General features: G+C 37.5%; 1 protein-coding gene across 9 annotated transcripts in view; it reads right to left on the bottom strand.

Moving 5' to 3' along the window:
• Positions 1 to 18,416, bottom strand: part of LOC135222787 (protein unc-79 homolog) — an 841,880-nt gene that overhangs the window by 199,888 nt on the left and 623,576 nt on the right. For all 9 annotated transcript variants that reach the window (XR_010316338.1, XM_064261060.1, XM_064261059.1 and 6 more), the window contains one exon: positions 10,899 to 11,041. Coding sequence is in view for 8 of the 9 variants with exons in the window: in XM_064261060.1 (XP_064117130.1) it covers positions 10,899 to 11,041 (143 nt within the window). In the remaining variant the exon portion in view is untranslated. The remainder of the gene's footprint in view (positions 1 to 10,898; positions 11,042 to 18,416) is intronic.

The following is an 18,416-nucleotide window of genomic DNA, read 5'->3' on the forward strand; positions in this document are numbered from 1 at the left end:
TACTAAACTCTCAAAGTTCCTAAACCCTGGATATAGTATGTTGTACACATTGTCAAGCCCTATCAACAACTCTTTAGGCGATTGTTTCTCTATGGGTAGATTAAAACCTTTATCAACCAAGCTGATTTTCGTTTTTCACAACGACCTTAAATTCTTCTTAACGTCGAATTTCTTTGTATATTCGGGTAGCTCATCCATCACTTTACATCCATTTGAATCAATCAACCCCGGTGAGGCACAATAATGTTTACCATTTCATATTCTTTGACCAGTTTCGAAGTCAAATACCCTCTCAATGCTGTGTTCTCAAGTCCCTTACTCTTATAATGGAGTCCTTCAAGAGCCAATCTCTATAAATGTTCTCTTAGCACAGGTATACAATAACCCTTACTTTCGCACAATGCAACCTCTTTTACCCTTCAGGGTTATTGTGGGTGTAGGTAAGATCTACTGCTTAGTCTTCTTATTTCCCTGTCAGAGAGAGCATTCCAACTTGTGTCCCACCTTCCTCAGTCTTTGGTTGGTTTTGATTGCATATAACCTTATGATGTCTAACAGTGCAACCATTGTTACAGCTTTGCTTGTCACAGTCGAAACTGAAATGTTTATTGAATTCACATACGAAGCACAAGCCCAGAGTTCTAAGCTTTTCTATCTTTCTTCCTCTAGTTACAAGAGTGTTACAATGCACACATATGATTGCCTCTGCAAGGTGCACATCCTTAAACCTGGTTTACCTTGATTTCGTTTGTATTTTTAGGCCTCATTGATGGATATTTTGGTTTTACAGACTGTCCTTTTTCTACAGCGAAAGTAGATACCGTAGTTTTAGGGTTTCAGTCTGTGAAAAAGCCCTCAAATTGTGTATTTCTTTTTCAAGACATATTTTGAAAGTGTCAAATTTTAACCAGTCCTCCCCCCCTCCCCACATTTTATTATTCCACTTACACTACTGGTTAGTTTGGTGTGGAACAAGATGGTATACAACTCATTCAATTCCCACTGATGAGTGGAATTTGATATCCTATACAATGAAACCAGGACCCAGTGCATATCGCTTATTTTATTATAAAAATATCATTTTTGCATATGAGACTTACCCAGTAATTATATAGCTGACTCCACATTGAAAGGAGGTGGGGTCATGGACATATACTAATCCAAAGCATTACATCATGTAATGAATTTGAAAATAGAAAAGTTGCTAGCATTGAAAAAAACAACGCTTGTTTTTTCTATTAGTTAAGAGAGTTATGCAGATGAACACTGTCTCTGGTTGGCGCTCATCTTAACTCGTAGTGGCGTGGTGGTAGAGCCCAGGATCGCCTCCTACTTGGGGGAAACTTTACAGTGAGGGGAATGCTCCTTTGGGCTAGCAAAGTATGATAGGTGCCTGCCCTTACCCTGGGTGTAGCACCAAAATAAAACAACCAGAAAACAGTGTCACTTACGCTGAAATAAAGTCAAGACCCATCCACTGACAGTAGTGGGTACTTCAGGTACACAGTACTCCCTGATTCTCCAAACTCAGCACCTTACTGAAAAGATGAAGATAATAGAACATCCTGTGCTTCCTTCCGTGATGCCATGCCAGTCATTAAAAATGGTCTCGAGGTACTGAAATTTTCGACACTATTTTAAAATTACATAAAATAACATAATAATCACAGATCGCTTATGCCTTCGGCCTGAAAACTAAGGAAGTAAAGGCTGTTCTTACATCCTTAGCTTTGCTTCAAAGTAGGCCAAAAAACACTTGACAACACTGAGTGTCTTAAACAGGTTCTGGGAGGGACTCTTCTCTTCACACTGGCAGCTGATTTATCAGGCGAAGTCTTTCAACCTCACTCCAATTCGAGGTGAACAACTAGGTAACTGAACACTTTACAAATTAGAAAAAAGAATACGGAAAACGTAAAACCGCAGTGTTTGTCCAAAAAATCATTCTAAATCATTGCAGTGCCCTATGGATCAATTGCAATATAGCAGAAGACTTATAGATTTCTGTTGTATTGTGGATAAACAGAAAGAAATAATGAGTCTAATAAGACATCTCTGACCAAGATTCTCGCAATGGCAACTGTGGAGCACAAAATATCAACCATAAGCAAGAATCCAGAGCCAACCAGAGACTTAAGTCTGTGATGGCTGGGTAGAGATCCAAATTAGAAGTTAGCACTTGACAGAGGAGAAACAATACTAAGACGAACAAAAACACAGTGAGAAGGCAGTACTCTGCTCCTCACTCGTCTCTGAGGCTGAGTTGTCTGGTAGCACATTCCGCCTTGGAATGCATTCATCTTATAGAACTATCAAGTGTACGACAGATACCCTCAATCACCTATATGTAAACCTAAACAAGAGGGAAAGAAAAACCCCCTTGTTTGGTGAAAATGCCTGTATTCAAACAGTACAACTGATAACAGATGTCTGTCACAAGGAAAATATACAAGTACGTACGTATATTCGTAGGCTTCTGTGGACTGAGCGTCAGCCTAATTCTTCTTCACTTCGAAGAGAAAAAGAATAAAGACTGGAAGCAGACCTTCTTCATTATCTAATGAAAAGACTGAAGGTGAAGCTATCCAGAAGGGAAGCTTCTACAGCAAAAACAGAACACCGATGATGACTGGTTCATGCCGAACTGGTTGTTCCCCAAAACAGGAACACTGGAAAGATCCAAAGATCAAACCAGGAGCACAGTCTCTCGCATCTGAACTCTGGGGAGTGTAATCCGTAGAGTTCCGTAACCCAGGAAGTAGAGGAAAAAGAGAGGATGACTGTTCTTGGTCTCCCTCCTTGGAGTTAGCAGGAGTGGGCAATTACGCATGCCATCATCAACTTGCGGTGATGATAGCAAACCAAAAACTTAGGAAAACGTATTCGCCTAAGCGAAAAAGACGCTTCCTGAAGGGAGAGCAGAGGTTTTCACCTACAAAACGAAGCATTCTCTATCTACAACTGGTTCAATTGTGGGAATGTGAAAGAGTCAAGTAGAGTTGACTGCGCCAAAACTTAGTGAGAACTTGCCATTTCTCGCCACGCGTCTGTCTTAGTGATCGAAACTTCCTCTTTGAATGGTGGATAACAAAAGATCCCCTAGTGTCAAAGAAGATGAACAAGGAGACTGTGTCGTCGGGTGTCCAACGTCCAACAGGCAGCACCAGACTTCAAACAGCTGGTGTCAGGTGAGGCATGGAAAACGTTGAGCGAGCTGAAGTAAGGGAGTGGACGCCTCAGATGGCACAGAGTGCCTGTACAGGGATTGACACTAGACACAAAACACCCGATACGAGAGAGATTCGAGCAGCTAGGCAATAATACGTGGTGCTCATCATGAGAATCGGTACTATACTGATGAGCGTCTAGGACAAAAGTATTTGAGAAGGCTCAAATATACAAACGCAGGAGCAGAGTTCTAATTCACTTCCTCTTCAGCGGACAACTCTGTATCTCCACCTTAAGCATTGTGAAGGCGAGTGTGCTGACACACCTAGCTGCGAACGCCTGGGAGAGGAATGGCTATCAGAAGGAAAAGGACGCTTAGGATGCTTCCAACATTTAGGCACTAGCACAGGGCATTCAATATACTAATTAGGTAAAATAAGTAACTGTCATTTAATCTGATGCTTACTGAACACCACTCACTAAACGCCTTTCTGGCAGCATTCAGTCAAAACCTAATAAAGTATGACAAGTTCAACCAAGGGGATAAAAACCCACCAGACTCCCTTCGCTTGAATCAGCCGAGTCACGAATCGAAAATCGACTGAGAGTTGAATCAGCTGAGCTGTGAGTCACACATCGATTGTGAGTCGAATCAGCCAAGTTGTGAGTCGAAAATCGATTGAGAGTCAGAACAGCCAAGTTGCAAGTTGAACATCAATTGTGAGTCAAATCAGCCGAATCATGAGTCGAACATCGACTGTGAGGAGCGGACAAACATGACTGCAAGGTACGAGGCTTCATCAACTGAATAATACCTATTCAGAAGACGAGAAACCAAAGAATCACGCCAACAACGCGATCTGTTAGGTGACGAACCATTAGAATAAGATGACAACTGTACACTGAGGTACACCTTTCCAGCAGCGTTCAGTCGAAACCTACAAACTCACAACAGCTTCAACCGAGGGGGGAAAAAGACCCTCCTCACTGAACATCCAACAAGATACCCTCTCAATGGCTGTCTGCCGATACCTGGGAAAAGCTACAGATTTGACAGAGGGCAACTACCGGGGGCAACCCCCTCAGACTCCTTTCGACTACCAATATGTCCTCTCCTAGCATTCATGTATTCAGATGTATGTATTTTAAAACAACATAACCTTCTCATATATATATATATATATATATATATAATATATATATATATATATATATATCATATATAATATATATATATATATCTATATATATATATATATATATATATATTATATCACCAAATATTTTGATATTAAAGTCTCCAAGCAAATTCGACTCTAGTATACAAGAAAATTTACAAATAACCGATTACTCGAAAAGAAATCATTATAAAAATGATCAGCAATGATAGTAATCGCAATTAGTAACCGATTACGTGCCTCGCAAATTAACTAAAGTGGCCTGTGCTCCAGTCTAAATGACTGGAGTGGCCGCCTATGCTCGTCCCAGTGCGTCAAGCGAGATCGAGGCTATTGGGTAGGAGGTCACAAGTTCACAAATGCGTGACTTCAGGAACTACCTCCGTACGCAAATCCCCCGTAGTCAAACATTAATATCATTCTCTCCTTAATACTTTCAACCTTTACACTTTCAGTCTCTGCAAAGGAAAGTGATGAGTGTCGCAAGCACGGTAAATAAAACAAAATGTATTGGCCTAATGCAAACGTTTGCCCTAAAAGAATGTCTTAACATTCACAAATTACTTTAAGGTAACTATATTTACCAATGGCTTGTGACTAATAGCCTATGACTGGTAAACAAAATCCCAAAAGCCAAGTATAACGTAAGGGAATTATGCAACCTTCACGAATTACTTTTAAAGGTAATTATTAACCAGCAACTTGCACGTACCCTAATCCTGGTATGTAATTAATAAATGCAAAGGTTCTAAGATACAAGAATGGAATAACATTCGTGAATTATTTTAAGATAACTATTTACCAGTGTCAGGCTAATGACCAAATGGCCGGTAAACAAAACACAAGAGTTTGGCCTAAAGGAATAATGTAAAATCATGATTACTTGTTAAAGCAATTATCAACCGTCGACTAGCGCATTGCATAAGCCCGGTAAATACATATATGCAAAAGTATTAGGCCTAATTGAATGGAGTTACATTCAAGGACTATTCCCGGAGAATACAATATCCGACTTGATGATAATCTGAACTAAACAAAGAAAGAACAAGACTCACCCTGTTCGAAGGCTACGAATGCGTTCCGGTGGTTGTGCATAACACTACCGAAATCTGGTGATATAACCGGAATATGAGAACAAGCTGCTGCAAGCGCTCGATGTTTAGTGAAGCGAGGCAGGAAACAGAAAGAAGTTTTTGGTAAGTTGTTCCTATAACAGATTCACATCAATCGTGTATCCCATGCTCACCCCCGTTCCTTACTACGCTCCTGATTGGCTGTTGATATGCCGATCACAGGGCTGGAAACTAACTCTTCTCTCGAGAGAGTTCACATTGGCAACATCTATATGTTCCGACCCCTTTCAAAAAGTATAACTTTCATTACACCTGCAGAAAAGGAATGCTTCCTAATTCCATCACTAAACACCTTTAAGTAAATGATTTAAAGATTATAATGATATAAGAATTATGTACTTCAGTAAACATAAAATTAAATATTAAATATTAAAACTTCATTATCGTCACAATCATTATCACCATCAGCCTTTCATATCCTATATTGGAAATCTCTACATGAAAAAAAAAATCATTACTTGGATATTGATACCTTATGGAGGAAATTTATTTATCCCATTGATTTTTCTTTGCTACAAATCAGTCCTCCTATATCCCTCTCATTATTCTTTTTTATTATATATACTACGACCTTCTTCATAATTCTTAAATCATTGGCTTGTCAATGTTTAGTTATACAATTGGGAAACACACCTTTTCTGCAGGTAAAACTGAGGTGTAATGAAAGGTTTAATTTTAGAAAGAGGTCGGGACGCATAAATGTTACCTATATGAACTCTCTCGAGAGACAGAGTTTCCAGCCCGGCTGTGACTGGCTTATCAACAGCCAGTCAGGAGCATCGTAAGGAACGGCGCTGGGGATGAAATGCGCGCGTGAAGTGAGTGTATTATAATAATATTGCTGTAGTGGGACGGCACTGTATGTCTACACTGAACAATCGAAGCGCTACCCGCGAAATTTGAATTAGGCTGCCGAACGTTGGACACTAACTTACTGGGTAATTCTCATATGCAATATATATATATATATATATATATATATATATATATATATATATATATATATATATATATACATACAGCAATTTTGATGAATTTCCTTTCACAAATTTAAAGAAACTACCATCACGTGCAGTTCACCTCATGAACTGCCTTAAACTTTTGTAAGCTATTGCTTCGATGCGTAAGCAATTGCTAGGTTTTATTCATTGGAAATGAAGCAATTGCTGATCATTTCTAAGCATCTGCTTAAACTTAAGTATCAACTGTAAGCATTTGCCACTAGCAAAAGCATTTGTTTTATTTTATTCATTGGAAGTGAAGCAAATACTGTAAAATCCAAGCAAAAGCATTTGCTTAATCTTTTACTCATCAGGCCCAAATTGTGGCGGCTTTGTCTGTCCGTCCACACTTTTTCTGTCCACCTTCATCTACTAAAAACTACTAACACTAGAGGGCTGCAAAATTGGAATCTTGATCATACGCTTTCCAATCATCAATACCAAATTACAGCCCTCCAGCAGTAGCTTTCACTCTACTTGAGGTTAAAGTTAGCCATAATCGTGCATCTAGCACTGATACAGGCCAGGCCACCACCGGGCCATGGTTAAAGTTTCATGGCTCGCGGCTCATAAAGCATTACACTGAGACCATCGAAAGATAGATCTATTTTCGGTGGCCTTGATTAAATGATGCACAGAAAACTTGATTGCCACGAAGACATGAAGCAATTGCTGTTAATTTCTAAGCATTTGCTTGAACTTTAATATCTGCTCTAAGCATTTCCTATCAGCAAAAGCAATTGCTATCTTATTCATTGGAACTGAAGCAATTGCTTCAAAATGAAAGCAAAAGCATTTGCTTCCATTTCCTCAGAAACAAGCGTTAAGCAATGCTTTCAGTTCCTCAGAAACAAACGTTAAGCTTAGTGTGTGGCTGTCTGCCCTTCAGACAATTTCTTGCTTAACACACTGACAGACTTCTCAGTGACAGAGCTGGCAATTTCAGAAGAAAAGGCTATGTTTAGGTAGGGCTATTAGTTTTTCTTGGATCAACATTGTTCATTACAAGAGAGTCAAGGTTCTTTCACTTTCTTTTTTCCAGAACAGTCTCTCACTTGCTTTTCATAAGACCGGGTATTCACGCTCAGGTTTACCTGCAGTCTACTTGTTTGTGGGTGGAGTCACTCCACTCAGCAGAACGGATAAACTGAAGGAATTAACTAAAGTGCTATCGACCGACTGACAGCTAATCTCACGTGTGGATGGGTAACTAACAATTTTATGACAGGTTGCTGCTGGATTTCGCCTGGGATAAACGATAAGTCCCTGCGCCACTATTTGTAGACTGTTGCGAGTGCAAATCTTGTGATAAAAAACAAAAATAAATATTCCCATGCTATAGACAATATGGTAACTGCCCAGGCCAGTGTCCTCCCCTTTTATGAAAGGTGTTACTAGTGAAAGTAGGCTTCACAGTCCAATTCATATTCATAAATAACTGAACCAATCCCCAGTTCTAATCTAACCTTATTCATTAATATTATATGAGACTAGACATCTCTCTTTAACAGGCAATATTTAGACCTCTTTCTTATTTTTAAGTGAATTGCCGCAGTGGCTCGTTTATGTAGCTGCACCTCCTTATCAGTAAGAGGAGTTTCCATCGCTGCCATATAGTGTTGCCTCGACAAAGGCTTGGCGAGCACTGAGGGTGATGGCCTCGAGTTGATGGTCCGACTGACAGCTCTACTCTTTACATGTGGATGCCCATCTGTCAAACAGTCGTGGGTGGACTGACAGATAAACCTGAGCATGAATACCCCAGCCAGCCCAATAATTCATAGCCATTTCGTCTCTCCTGCTTCCTAAGAAGTGTATCAACACAGCTATTAGGGGATTATGGTGACTGAGCTGTCTTTTGGACCTTTGGACAAGTGTTCGGGTCCTGCATTATTAGTTCCTTTGAGATCCTCCTTCTCCAGTAGGCTACAGGAAGAAAACCTGTCTACCAAAACCAAAAAATGTATGCAACCTTCTACTTCCTACCCCCAGTGGCTTCCCACATCAGCCCCACCTAGAAGAGGAGAGAAAATCAAGCTGAGATGCAACTCCTGCTGATATTGGCAATCACCCTTCTCTGCTGCCAAGAATAGAGGGCTACCTTTCTCGTGCTTGGGCCAGGTGGCATTACTTGGAGTTAAAGCCGTGGGTAGTGACTGTGCTACTGGCCAGTTACAGGATACCTTTCAAGGGCTGCTGTCCTCTTCCCTCAAATTCCTATTCCATTTCCTTCTTACCATCCTCATTCCCAGAAATGGCCTTGCCTTCACAGATCAGGTAAGGGCAATGTTGGGAAAAAAATCATGCACAGATAGTAGACTGACATGTGCTTCGAGAGGGAGACTTCATGCTTTAAGTAGATCTTCAGAATGTGTACTTTCAGATGCCTGTTCATTAAAGTTCTAATTAAGAATTTCTGCACTTCGATAGTGGAGGGACAGTTCACCAGTTCAAAGCACTTCCTGACTAAGTCTCTTGAGGGGTAGATTGCAGTTAGTCAATACATTGATGAACCAAATTCCAGCTGAATAGACTCTGCAAACCCAAGAACTCGTACATAGTAATCCTTCGATAATCACCAATAATAGAGCCAAGGCCCTGCAGAATGAGGTCAAAATTCAGATAAGGTCAAATAAAAATCTACGGTTATAAAATAGCAACCCTTACTCCCCCTAACTTTGCAATACCACATAACCACAAACTACATATGCTAATAACCAACAATTATCACGCTTTAAACTGAAAACGTGATGCAAAAGTCAATAAGCTAGCTCTTTTGTACCATATTTGTAACAAAAGATACAGTATGAATGCGCTTTGCAAAATAAGCCAACCTCTTCTTCTCTCTGCACAAACAACATACATTATGATAGGTCTACTGTATGTACAGTACATTGTTTCAACCATTTTCCCTAACCACACATGAAAAAAATACTGTATAAACTTTAAAAACATTTACATAAAAAACAAACCTTTTTCATCTCTCGCAAGTAACACACAATACAGGAGTTTACCTGCAGATATTTACCCACAGCCTACCATGGTTTTATCGCTAGAATCTTTTTATACATCAACTTTCTTAACAACTGTTACCGTATATTTCATTTATTTTACCTATGATTTGATAAATTTTCTTTTTTTATATTCACTGTTGTGCTTCCTTGCCCTTAATTACGCAAATTATTGCATCATTCATATTGCACTGTAGACTGGACTACTTAAGTATATTGTCTTTACGAACATTAATTAAACTTATCATTAATCTCCTGTTTTATTATGATCACTGATTTATCATAATATTATCGCCTTATCACGGAACCCGTGCGAGTGTTTGTGTGCTTTTGTGTGTTTTGTAAAACTTGCCATGTGTTTCCTTCTTTACTACGTACGGAGTTTCTCACCGATGACTATCCAAAGCAAATTCATTTTAAGAACACAGCTAAAAAATAATAAATTAATCATCTTCTGTTTTATTGTAATTAATGATTTGTCACTTCAAGTCTTAACGTCACGGAAGCTACTACTTGTGAGCGTCTGTGCATGTCGCACTTCATTCATGATGAGGTCACCATTGAGCTTCGGCTTTAGTCAACTCTAATGATTATTATCACTTAGTATATCATAGCAGTACACAAGATAATACTGTATCACTTGATTTTTCATCTCAGTTCATCTCACAATGTTTTTAATTTACCCAATGTTGATATTCGTGTTTCTTAAAACTTCGTCGATAGGCCAATTGGGAAGCGTCCAAAATACAATTAAATTGAAGTTTATATCAGTTGACTTTGATGATTATGACACCATGTAAGTCTATTTATTGTCTTTCGTGTGATCTCAACCATTATCTCATTTCATGTCATATTGTTCCAAAAGCTTTATGCTTTGTCGGTTACAAACTATTCATAAAAAGAATCACAAGTCTGTATGAGAAGGAAATTAATATTCTTCTTCCAATAAATGTCATACAGCATCTGTTTCCCAGTAACCTTGTTGGAATGAATTTGCTATAGAACCAAAGTTCCAAATCTAACTCGAAAAGGCTGACTGACCTGCCGGGAGGTGTTTTCATTGAATGCATGTATGTACGCATAGTACAGTACCGTATACTAAGTTTACCCATTAATTTCAGATACAAGACACTTGATTGTCAAGGCCAAGGTCTAAATAGCTCATACTTCACTTTGACTTATCACAGTAATGCAATCTTTTTCTTACTCGTTCCTAAAACAGACAGAAAAACTCTGGCTTCAACACTTCAACTAAATCATATATTTATGAACTCATTTCTTTAAAACCACGTCATGCTCTTTTATTTTACCAAAGAGATTTATCCTCAATGAAAATGTCAGTTAATTATCGGAAGTAATGATCCAGAATGGGAGATTCACAATGATCAGCCTGTGTGGATTACTCACATGTAAAGGTTGTGAAAGGAACTGCATAAATAAGAACACCAGAAGATGAAGAGTGTCCTTATCTGTTTCTTCGAGGTCCATTGCCTTTTGCAACTGATGCACCATTGAACCGTCATCGCCACCACAACGCATGCCTCCATCAGCTGTAATACCCAATTCTTTTTAGGAAGGAGAAATATGATCTAAGGTAATATTAGTATTCATGACTTTAAAATAGCATATTTTTTAAAGTATAAACAGATGTCAAATGCATATTGTATGTCAATATTATATTGAATAAACATCAATTTATCTCATTTTTTCTATTTATGAATTCATCAACAATGAAATCTAACCATGTTGATTTTGTGTTACTGTACATAGAAGAGTTTTCACTGAAAGATTATTTTACTATAAATAATCCAGAAAATACAATGTGTGAATGTTACCATATAAAATATCATCACAAATTGGGTGTACTGTTTTATGAAGAAACAAGTGAGACAACATTAAAAATATTAAAAAAGTACACATCAATATATTCAGCATAACCTTGAAAATGTAAGTCCATAAAAAATGAAAACTACTGAAAGTAGGTAAAGGGAAAGTTAAATGTAGAGCTATCATTAAAAAGTAAACAGCAAAACCTCAACCATTCTTCGTATCCTGAAAATTATGCCGAATCGTTATTTTTCTACTCTTTTTTTTATATTTTAACTGTGGAACTTCAAAGACATGCGTGTTAACATTAATGTATTCACGGTTCTCATGAGAAGTATATCATTCGAAAGAGAGAGGAACCATTAATTCAAAAATTCTATTGAATGTAACAGATCTTTACATATTTGCAAGCTTTAGCAGACACAATAAAGGTTCAAACAAAGGACACTAAGATGAAAGACACAAAGGAAAGAAAGAAAGGACTAAGCCATTCTTATAAGTTTGAACATGTTTATCATTATGAAATTTGCTTTAAGATGGCATTAAAACTACAATAAACGTTCCATATTAAAATGTCTACGGAAAACCTAACGATTGCGATTCAGTGGTGAGCATCTTTCCGTAAAATCTAATTTTCAGGATAATCCGATTCTGACCCCACGAAACTGGATGCCGCTCAGAGGCACAAATGAGCTGAATGACTTGAACTCAGGAAAAAACGACTGTTGTCAATTTCTGAGGTTTTACTGAAGTATGCATATACAAGAAAATTGACATATATGAATGGATATAAAGTATCATGGACTGAATTTATAAAAGAGAATATGAAATATGTTTCAGAACCAAGCAACTAATGACTAGGTTCATGACTCCAAGAGAACTGAAATCAGTTTAGCTATGAGTGTGTCACTATAAAGACAGCTTTCTTTCTAGCTATAACTCAGTGTGAGATACATGCAGATCCTAGCCATCTAAAAATGATGGTTTTCTTTATCAAGCACACGTTGATTTAACTTCACCATGCACACTGTCATCAGAGATCTTGACAAACGAAACATGCTATTCAAAACAACCTATCTTCTTCATTCATTCCTTCTATCACAATTTACTGCACATGAAGAAACATGCTTTATCTACGATGGTTTATTCAAGGGAAGAGGTCATTTAATTTGTTTATTCTTCCTACAACATAAAGTTTGCTTCATCAAAGATTTCTTTCTTCAAAATCATTTGCCTATCTCCACACTGATTACTATAACCTCATACATCCTCTTAGAAAATCAAAGTACAGTAAAATCATAAACATCTACCTGTATTACAAGAAATGTTTATTGTCATGAAAATGAAAACGAATCCCATCATATATAATACCCAACCATTTAACTGTAATTGAAAAATAGTGGAAAAAGAGGAGTAGTTATTCAAGAACTGATGCTATATATATATATATATATATATATATATATATATATATATATATATATATATATATATATATATACAAAATATACATGTATAGTTGTATATATATATATATATATATATATATATACTATATATATATATATATATATATATAATATGATATAGGTATATTTTCTCTTTTATATAATTCCTGTTGACGTAAATGGCATTGTTCGCAGATATTATCATCTTCTCATAACTTTGAATCAGTCTATACTTCTTTTTCTCTCCAGGCAAGTTTCTCAGGAATAATAAAAAGTATTAACGTTTCTTTCCATTTTCTTATTCTAGTCGACGGACCATTTTCTCGCTCATCTGCGACGGTTTCAGGACTATATTGCAAATTAATATACAAGGTTTTTATCATATATGTGGACTTTGCAGCGACGCCTAAAACTTTAAACATGACATCACTGGGCGGCTGAATTTCAAATGGTTGGCGGGTCTCATTATCTCGTTGGTGATCTGTGTGGCAGTGAGAGCATTCTCGGTGCTACGTAGGACGTGACCTATTCCGCGGCTTGCAAGCAAAGGGCGAGGGAAAGGGGCACGGAGATTCCCGTCTCTGGCCAATACTCTCTCGATTTGCTTCATGGTCGGTAGTCGTGTTCAGGTTGTTCAGGGAGACACGAGCTACAGAACACCCCTGAAACCACTACCAACCACAAAGCAAATTAAGAACATCAGCCAAAGATGAATCATATCCTTGTCCATGCCCTTTGCTGCATGCTGCGGCATAGAGCACATCCTACGGAGCACTAGGAATGCCCTGGCTGCCACACAGATCACCAACGAGGCAAATGAGACTTGCCGACCTACAGAAATTCAGTACCCTAATGATGTCATATTAAAATTTAGGCGTAGATGGAAAGCCAGCATGTAGCAATAAAAACCTTGTACGTTAATTTGTTATTTAGCCCTGAACACGTTCCAGATGAGCGAGGAAACGGTCCATCGACTAGAATGAGTACATTTTTTTACTCTTGAGAAATTGCCTGCAAAGAAAAGGAAGTATAGGCTGATTCTAAGTCTTCATAAGAGGATAGTATCTGGTAAAAGTGTCACTGACTTCAATAATAATATATATACACACAAATATATATATATATATATATATAATATATATATATATATATATATATATATATATATAGTATATATATATATATATAAATTCTATAGTATATTTATATATATTATGTATATATATATATATATATATATATATATAGATATTGATATATATATATTATATCTATGTATTTAATATATAAATTAATAATATATATATGTATATATAATAATAATATATGTATCTATATATAATATTATATATTATATATATATATATATATATATATATTATAATATAATGTATATATATATATATGTATATATATGTAGTAAGGAGAGATAGAGAGAGAGAGAGGAGAAGAGATTTACCATAAACATGACAGATATACTGCTCATGAGGAACAATAAAAAGCAGAATACACATAGAACACACAAAACAGCTCTATTATATTCCTATTTAAGAGGGGAATCGTTTCAAAGTTTTTACCTGTTCTAAAGAATAGGCCTAACGGGAACAGAAAATTTTCCAGTTATTTGTATATGCAATGATAGTGAAGGACAAAACAGGATTGTTAGTAACTGTGCGCAAATACGAATTAGCAGTATGTCACTGTGTTTTTTGTGTATTTGAAATAAATAGTGTATGAAAGAAATGCCAAAGAAACACTAGATTAATTAAACGCAGTGTTAACGAGACAAAGTAAACTAAAGTTATAAGCACTGGTAATACTAACAATTTTCTAAACACTTTTCATATTTTACAGAGAAAAACCTGTCGTGTTGTGTTAGTGAGGCTAAACGACAGATGATACTACATCGTCCACAAGGCCCTTCCTTACCTTTCAGTCTACGTTTGTATAAACAGTATCAGGGTGTTTTCATTTTAGAGTCGCTGCAATGCTACATTTACAATATTCATTGGAATCAATAAGAATTCTATATGTACATTTGCAATTCTAAAACATGTTCAGGTTGAGAAAATATAAAAGCTCCAATCTTATGTTACTCTCTCATACCTGTAATACATAACGCCTTAAACTCCAAAAAATAAAATATAAAATGGCAAAGACATTGAACTAATAGAGAAGAACCTAAGCTAAAATAAATTAGTTACAAAAGGGAAAAAGAAATTCGACTGGTAAAAGAAAACGTATGATAACCCATACAAGGTATTACTTAGCATTAGAACTTCCACTGGTTTAGTTACGATTGTTATCTATTACACCCATTTATTTTCTCTATATTCCATAATTAAATTAAAGGTTTTTTACTATCACTGAGAGTGAGCCATCTGAAGCTTCATTTTACTGGTATAGTTATTCATTAAGCATATATATATATATATATATATACTAATATTTATATATATATGATATATATATATATATAATAATATATATTATATATATTTGTGTGTGTATGCTTTACATCACAGGAATAATAATGAGATATAGAATAGAAGCAGAGTATATGGCCTCTGAGTACAAGGCAAAGAATCCTGCATTCTGTATGACTCTCATTCCCATAATTTTTTTCTTTCTTTTTCTTTTGTAAAACGGGTTTTATAAATCAAATCTATCTCTAGTAGCCACTGCGTATCCTCAAAGTAGTTATAATCATCGTCCCCCTGTGGCTCCATTAAACATACTGATTAATATCAAAAATACCCTCATAGTTGATCTAGGTCAGTATAGTGCCACTGTTTTCACAGTGATGGAGTATGGATGGACTCAAGGCATGGAAGTTCTTTATTCTGCCAACAGCAACTACCTGTAAGTAATTTTTTATTTACCTTTCTTTAATACATGTGAAAACAGTAGCAGAGTTTGGTAAGGCCCTACCACTACTTGGTCAAAGGAGCATAAAAAAGGAATCGAAAGGTGAAGAAATGGCCTGGCTTTTGCAAAAGGAATCCCAGCTATCCAGATGATAAATGGTATGTGGTAAAGTCAAGTATGGATCACCGCTCCTTTTCTACTCAGGATTCCCTTGAGCAATTAACACTCCATAAGGAGGGTTAAAGAACCTGTCTGTGTTAACTATATAACCACAAAGTGACTTAACTAACCATGACAATTTAACATACATGACAATAGTTCCATCCAGGAAATATTTCACAAATACAAAAGCATCAGGGTGATGCCCTTCATGCTCCCCCAGGAATACTCTAGAGTCAGGACTTAACCTACCTCCTACTGACACACATTTCAGCTAAACCTCTTCAATTGCATATCTCTGATGACCACCAGATAATCTAGGGAACATCGTTGAAAGAAACATTTTTGAAGAAAAATAATGGGGTGCCCATCTTCCAGATGTCATATAACTTCGCAAGGGAATATGGATCAGCCTTTTTAATTAAGACACTAAAATAACAGCCATCCTTAGTAGTAAGAACAGCTTCTTAGTGACAGGGTGTAAAAAGTGAGAACCATCTGGGAAGATAGCTGTGAAGTAAACCTCAAGTGAGTAAACCGGGCAGAATATCTTTCCAATATAGTGCTGAGTTCAAGCTGAGAAAAAGAGGGTTTTCTTTTCAGCATGTACTCATTCTTGGCCAGGGATGATGCGCAAGAGGACAACAGCAAGTGCAGCTAGTGGTGTGGGTGATGAAGCACTGTCCCATCTAAAACAGCTAAGTTACCTGATCCAGGTTCCTGACACCAAGGCTATCAAGAAGACTGCCTTGAGGAGCATTTGAGTCGTGGTTACAATGGGACCACTGAAGTGAAGAGATGATCATAGGAGTCGATGAACTTAGTCAAGGACAAGGAAATAAGAATACTTGAAATAGGAACAGGTCTTCAAACTGTAAAGGACAGAGAGTGGAGCTCAAGACTAGCATCGAAGTCCATGGCAAACCCATTCAACAAGGGCTCTGACAGTACAGCCTTGTACGTCCTAACTGTGGTAGTGGCAACACCCATGTCCTGAAACAGGTGAATAAAGAAAATGTAGAGGTTTCAATCATAATTTCAAACGGGTTCTGTGTGTGCCCCAAAGGGAAGACTTTCAATGCAAATTGTGCTGTGAGCGATAATCCACAATCTGCAAAATCCTATTGGGCTCCAATTCTTACCAATGCCTTTGATTGGCAATCCAGGGGCTGCCTTTTACTTCCTTTAATTGGAGCACTTCTGTCTACCACAAGAGAGATGATACTGCTGCTGTTGGACCTGATGTTAACCCTCGTCTGTTACTAGTAAGGCCCTCTAAGGAGCAATTAGAGGTTGTGTGACTGGGATGAACTTGGTCTTCTTGAAATTCCAATGGGAGGCTGGAACTTCAAGGACATTCTTTCTCAGTTTTGTTCCAATTTATCTAGATGGGCAGGTAAAATACAGTTCTGCTGATGGGTTTGCTAATAGGTTGTGTCTTTAAACTCCTAAAGGAGATCATGGGAGGGGTGGAAGGAATGTAACAGCAAGGAGACAATGGGGAGCAACATGTCTGAACCCATCTTTGCTTCTCTTCAGATATTAAGCCATCATTTCATTCAATCATAAGTGCTCTCCATAAGAAATACATAAGCATCTTAGCAACAAAGGACAGAATAGAGAGGAAGTGGAGCCTCACAAGAAAACCAGATATGGCCGTCTCACCTGAGATTCTACCCATGAGGCCATCAAACTGCTGGGTAGCATTGCTTAGTGGGAGCTGTTCCCTTTTAAAATGAAAAGACAAGTGCTGTCCATTTCTCTGTAAAGTTGTCACAGGGATGTTTGAAATGAAAGGCTACTGACACACTTCCCAGTAGCTGTAAAATGGAAATTCTACATTCATCATTTAAAATGTGAATGGGAAAAGGCTGGGGCCACCTGGAAGGAGTGTTGGATTTTGCAGGATGGCTGAAGTCCAATAATTTCAGTTCAAATGGAAAAATGGGTTGGTTGCCTTGCCAACTGGGATGATGACTGTCTGCTCAGGCAGTTTCTTTATTCCTACTGATAGCAGCACCACTCCATTTTGGGGAAGGTACGTTTACCCCCAATTTCCACTTCAATCATTCTTTCATCCATTAGTAAGGTATTCACAATTTGGTAAAAAGAGACATAATGAAGCAGCACATCATGGATTGACAGTGATCCTCCCTATTTTGGAGGTAGAGAATAAGCTGGCTGAAGTGTTATGACCACTTGGTACTACAGGAGCAGGAGAAATGTCTTCCTAGGAGTCAAGGTATGATTCTAATAAGGATCTGAGAGACAATTCAAATTATTGGCTATCAATTTTTTTAGCATGCTCCATGGACCTAGGAAGAGTACCCATCTCCAAGAGGGTGGCCTCCAAGGATTGTTAGTCTCTGTTGAGAGCTAAAATGTCTTATCAGCAATGTCGTCCAGTTCATTACCTAACCGTGCCCTGAATTCCTGAAGGGAATCTTCAATAGTACCTTGAAGGCAATGTCACTCATTGTGAAGGACTTCCTTCATACTCTGTAAGGCCTCCAATCTCCATTCTAAATTCCCGTTAGGCACCCACACTTGCCCATTATATGAAGTACCTGTCTCAATTAATGACTCTTCACCCCCATTGAACAATTCAAACAGGAAGATCATG

This window comes from Macrobrachium nipponense, chromosome 8, assembly GCF_015104395.2.
Source record: "Macrobrachium nipponense isolate FS-2020 chromosome 8, ASM1510439v2, whole genome shotgun sequence".
Taxonomy (NCBI): Eukaryota; Metazoa; Arthropoda; class Malacostraca; order Decapoda; family Palaemonidae; genus Macrobrachium; species Macrobrachium nipponense.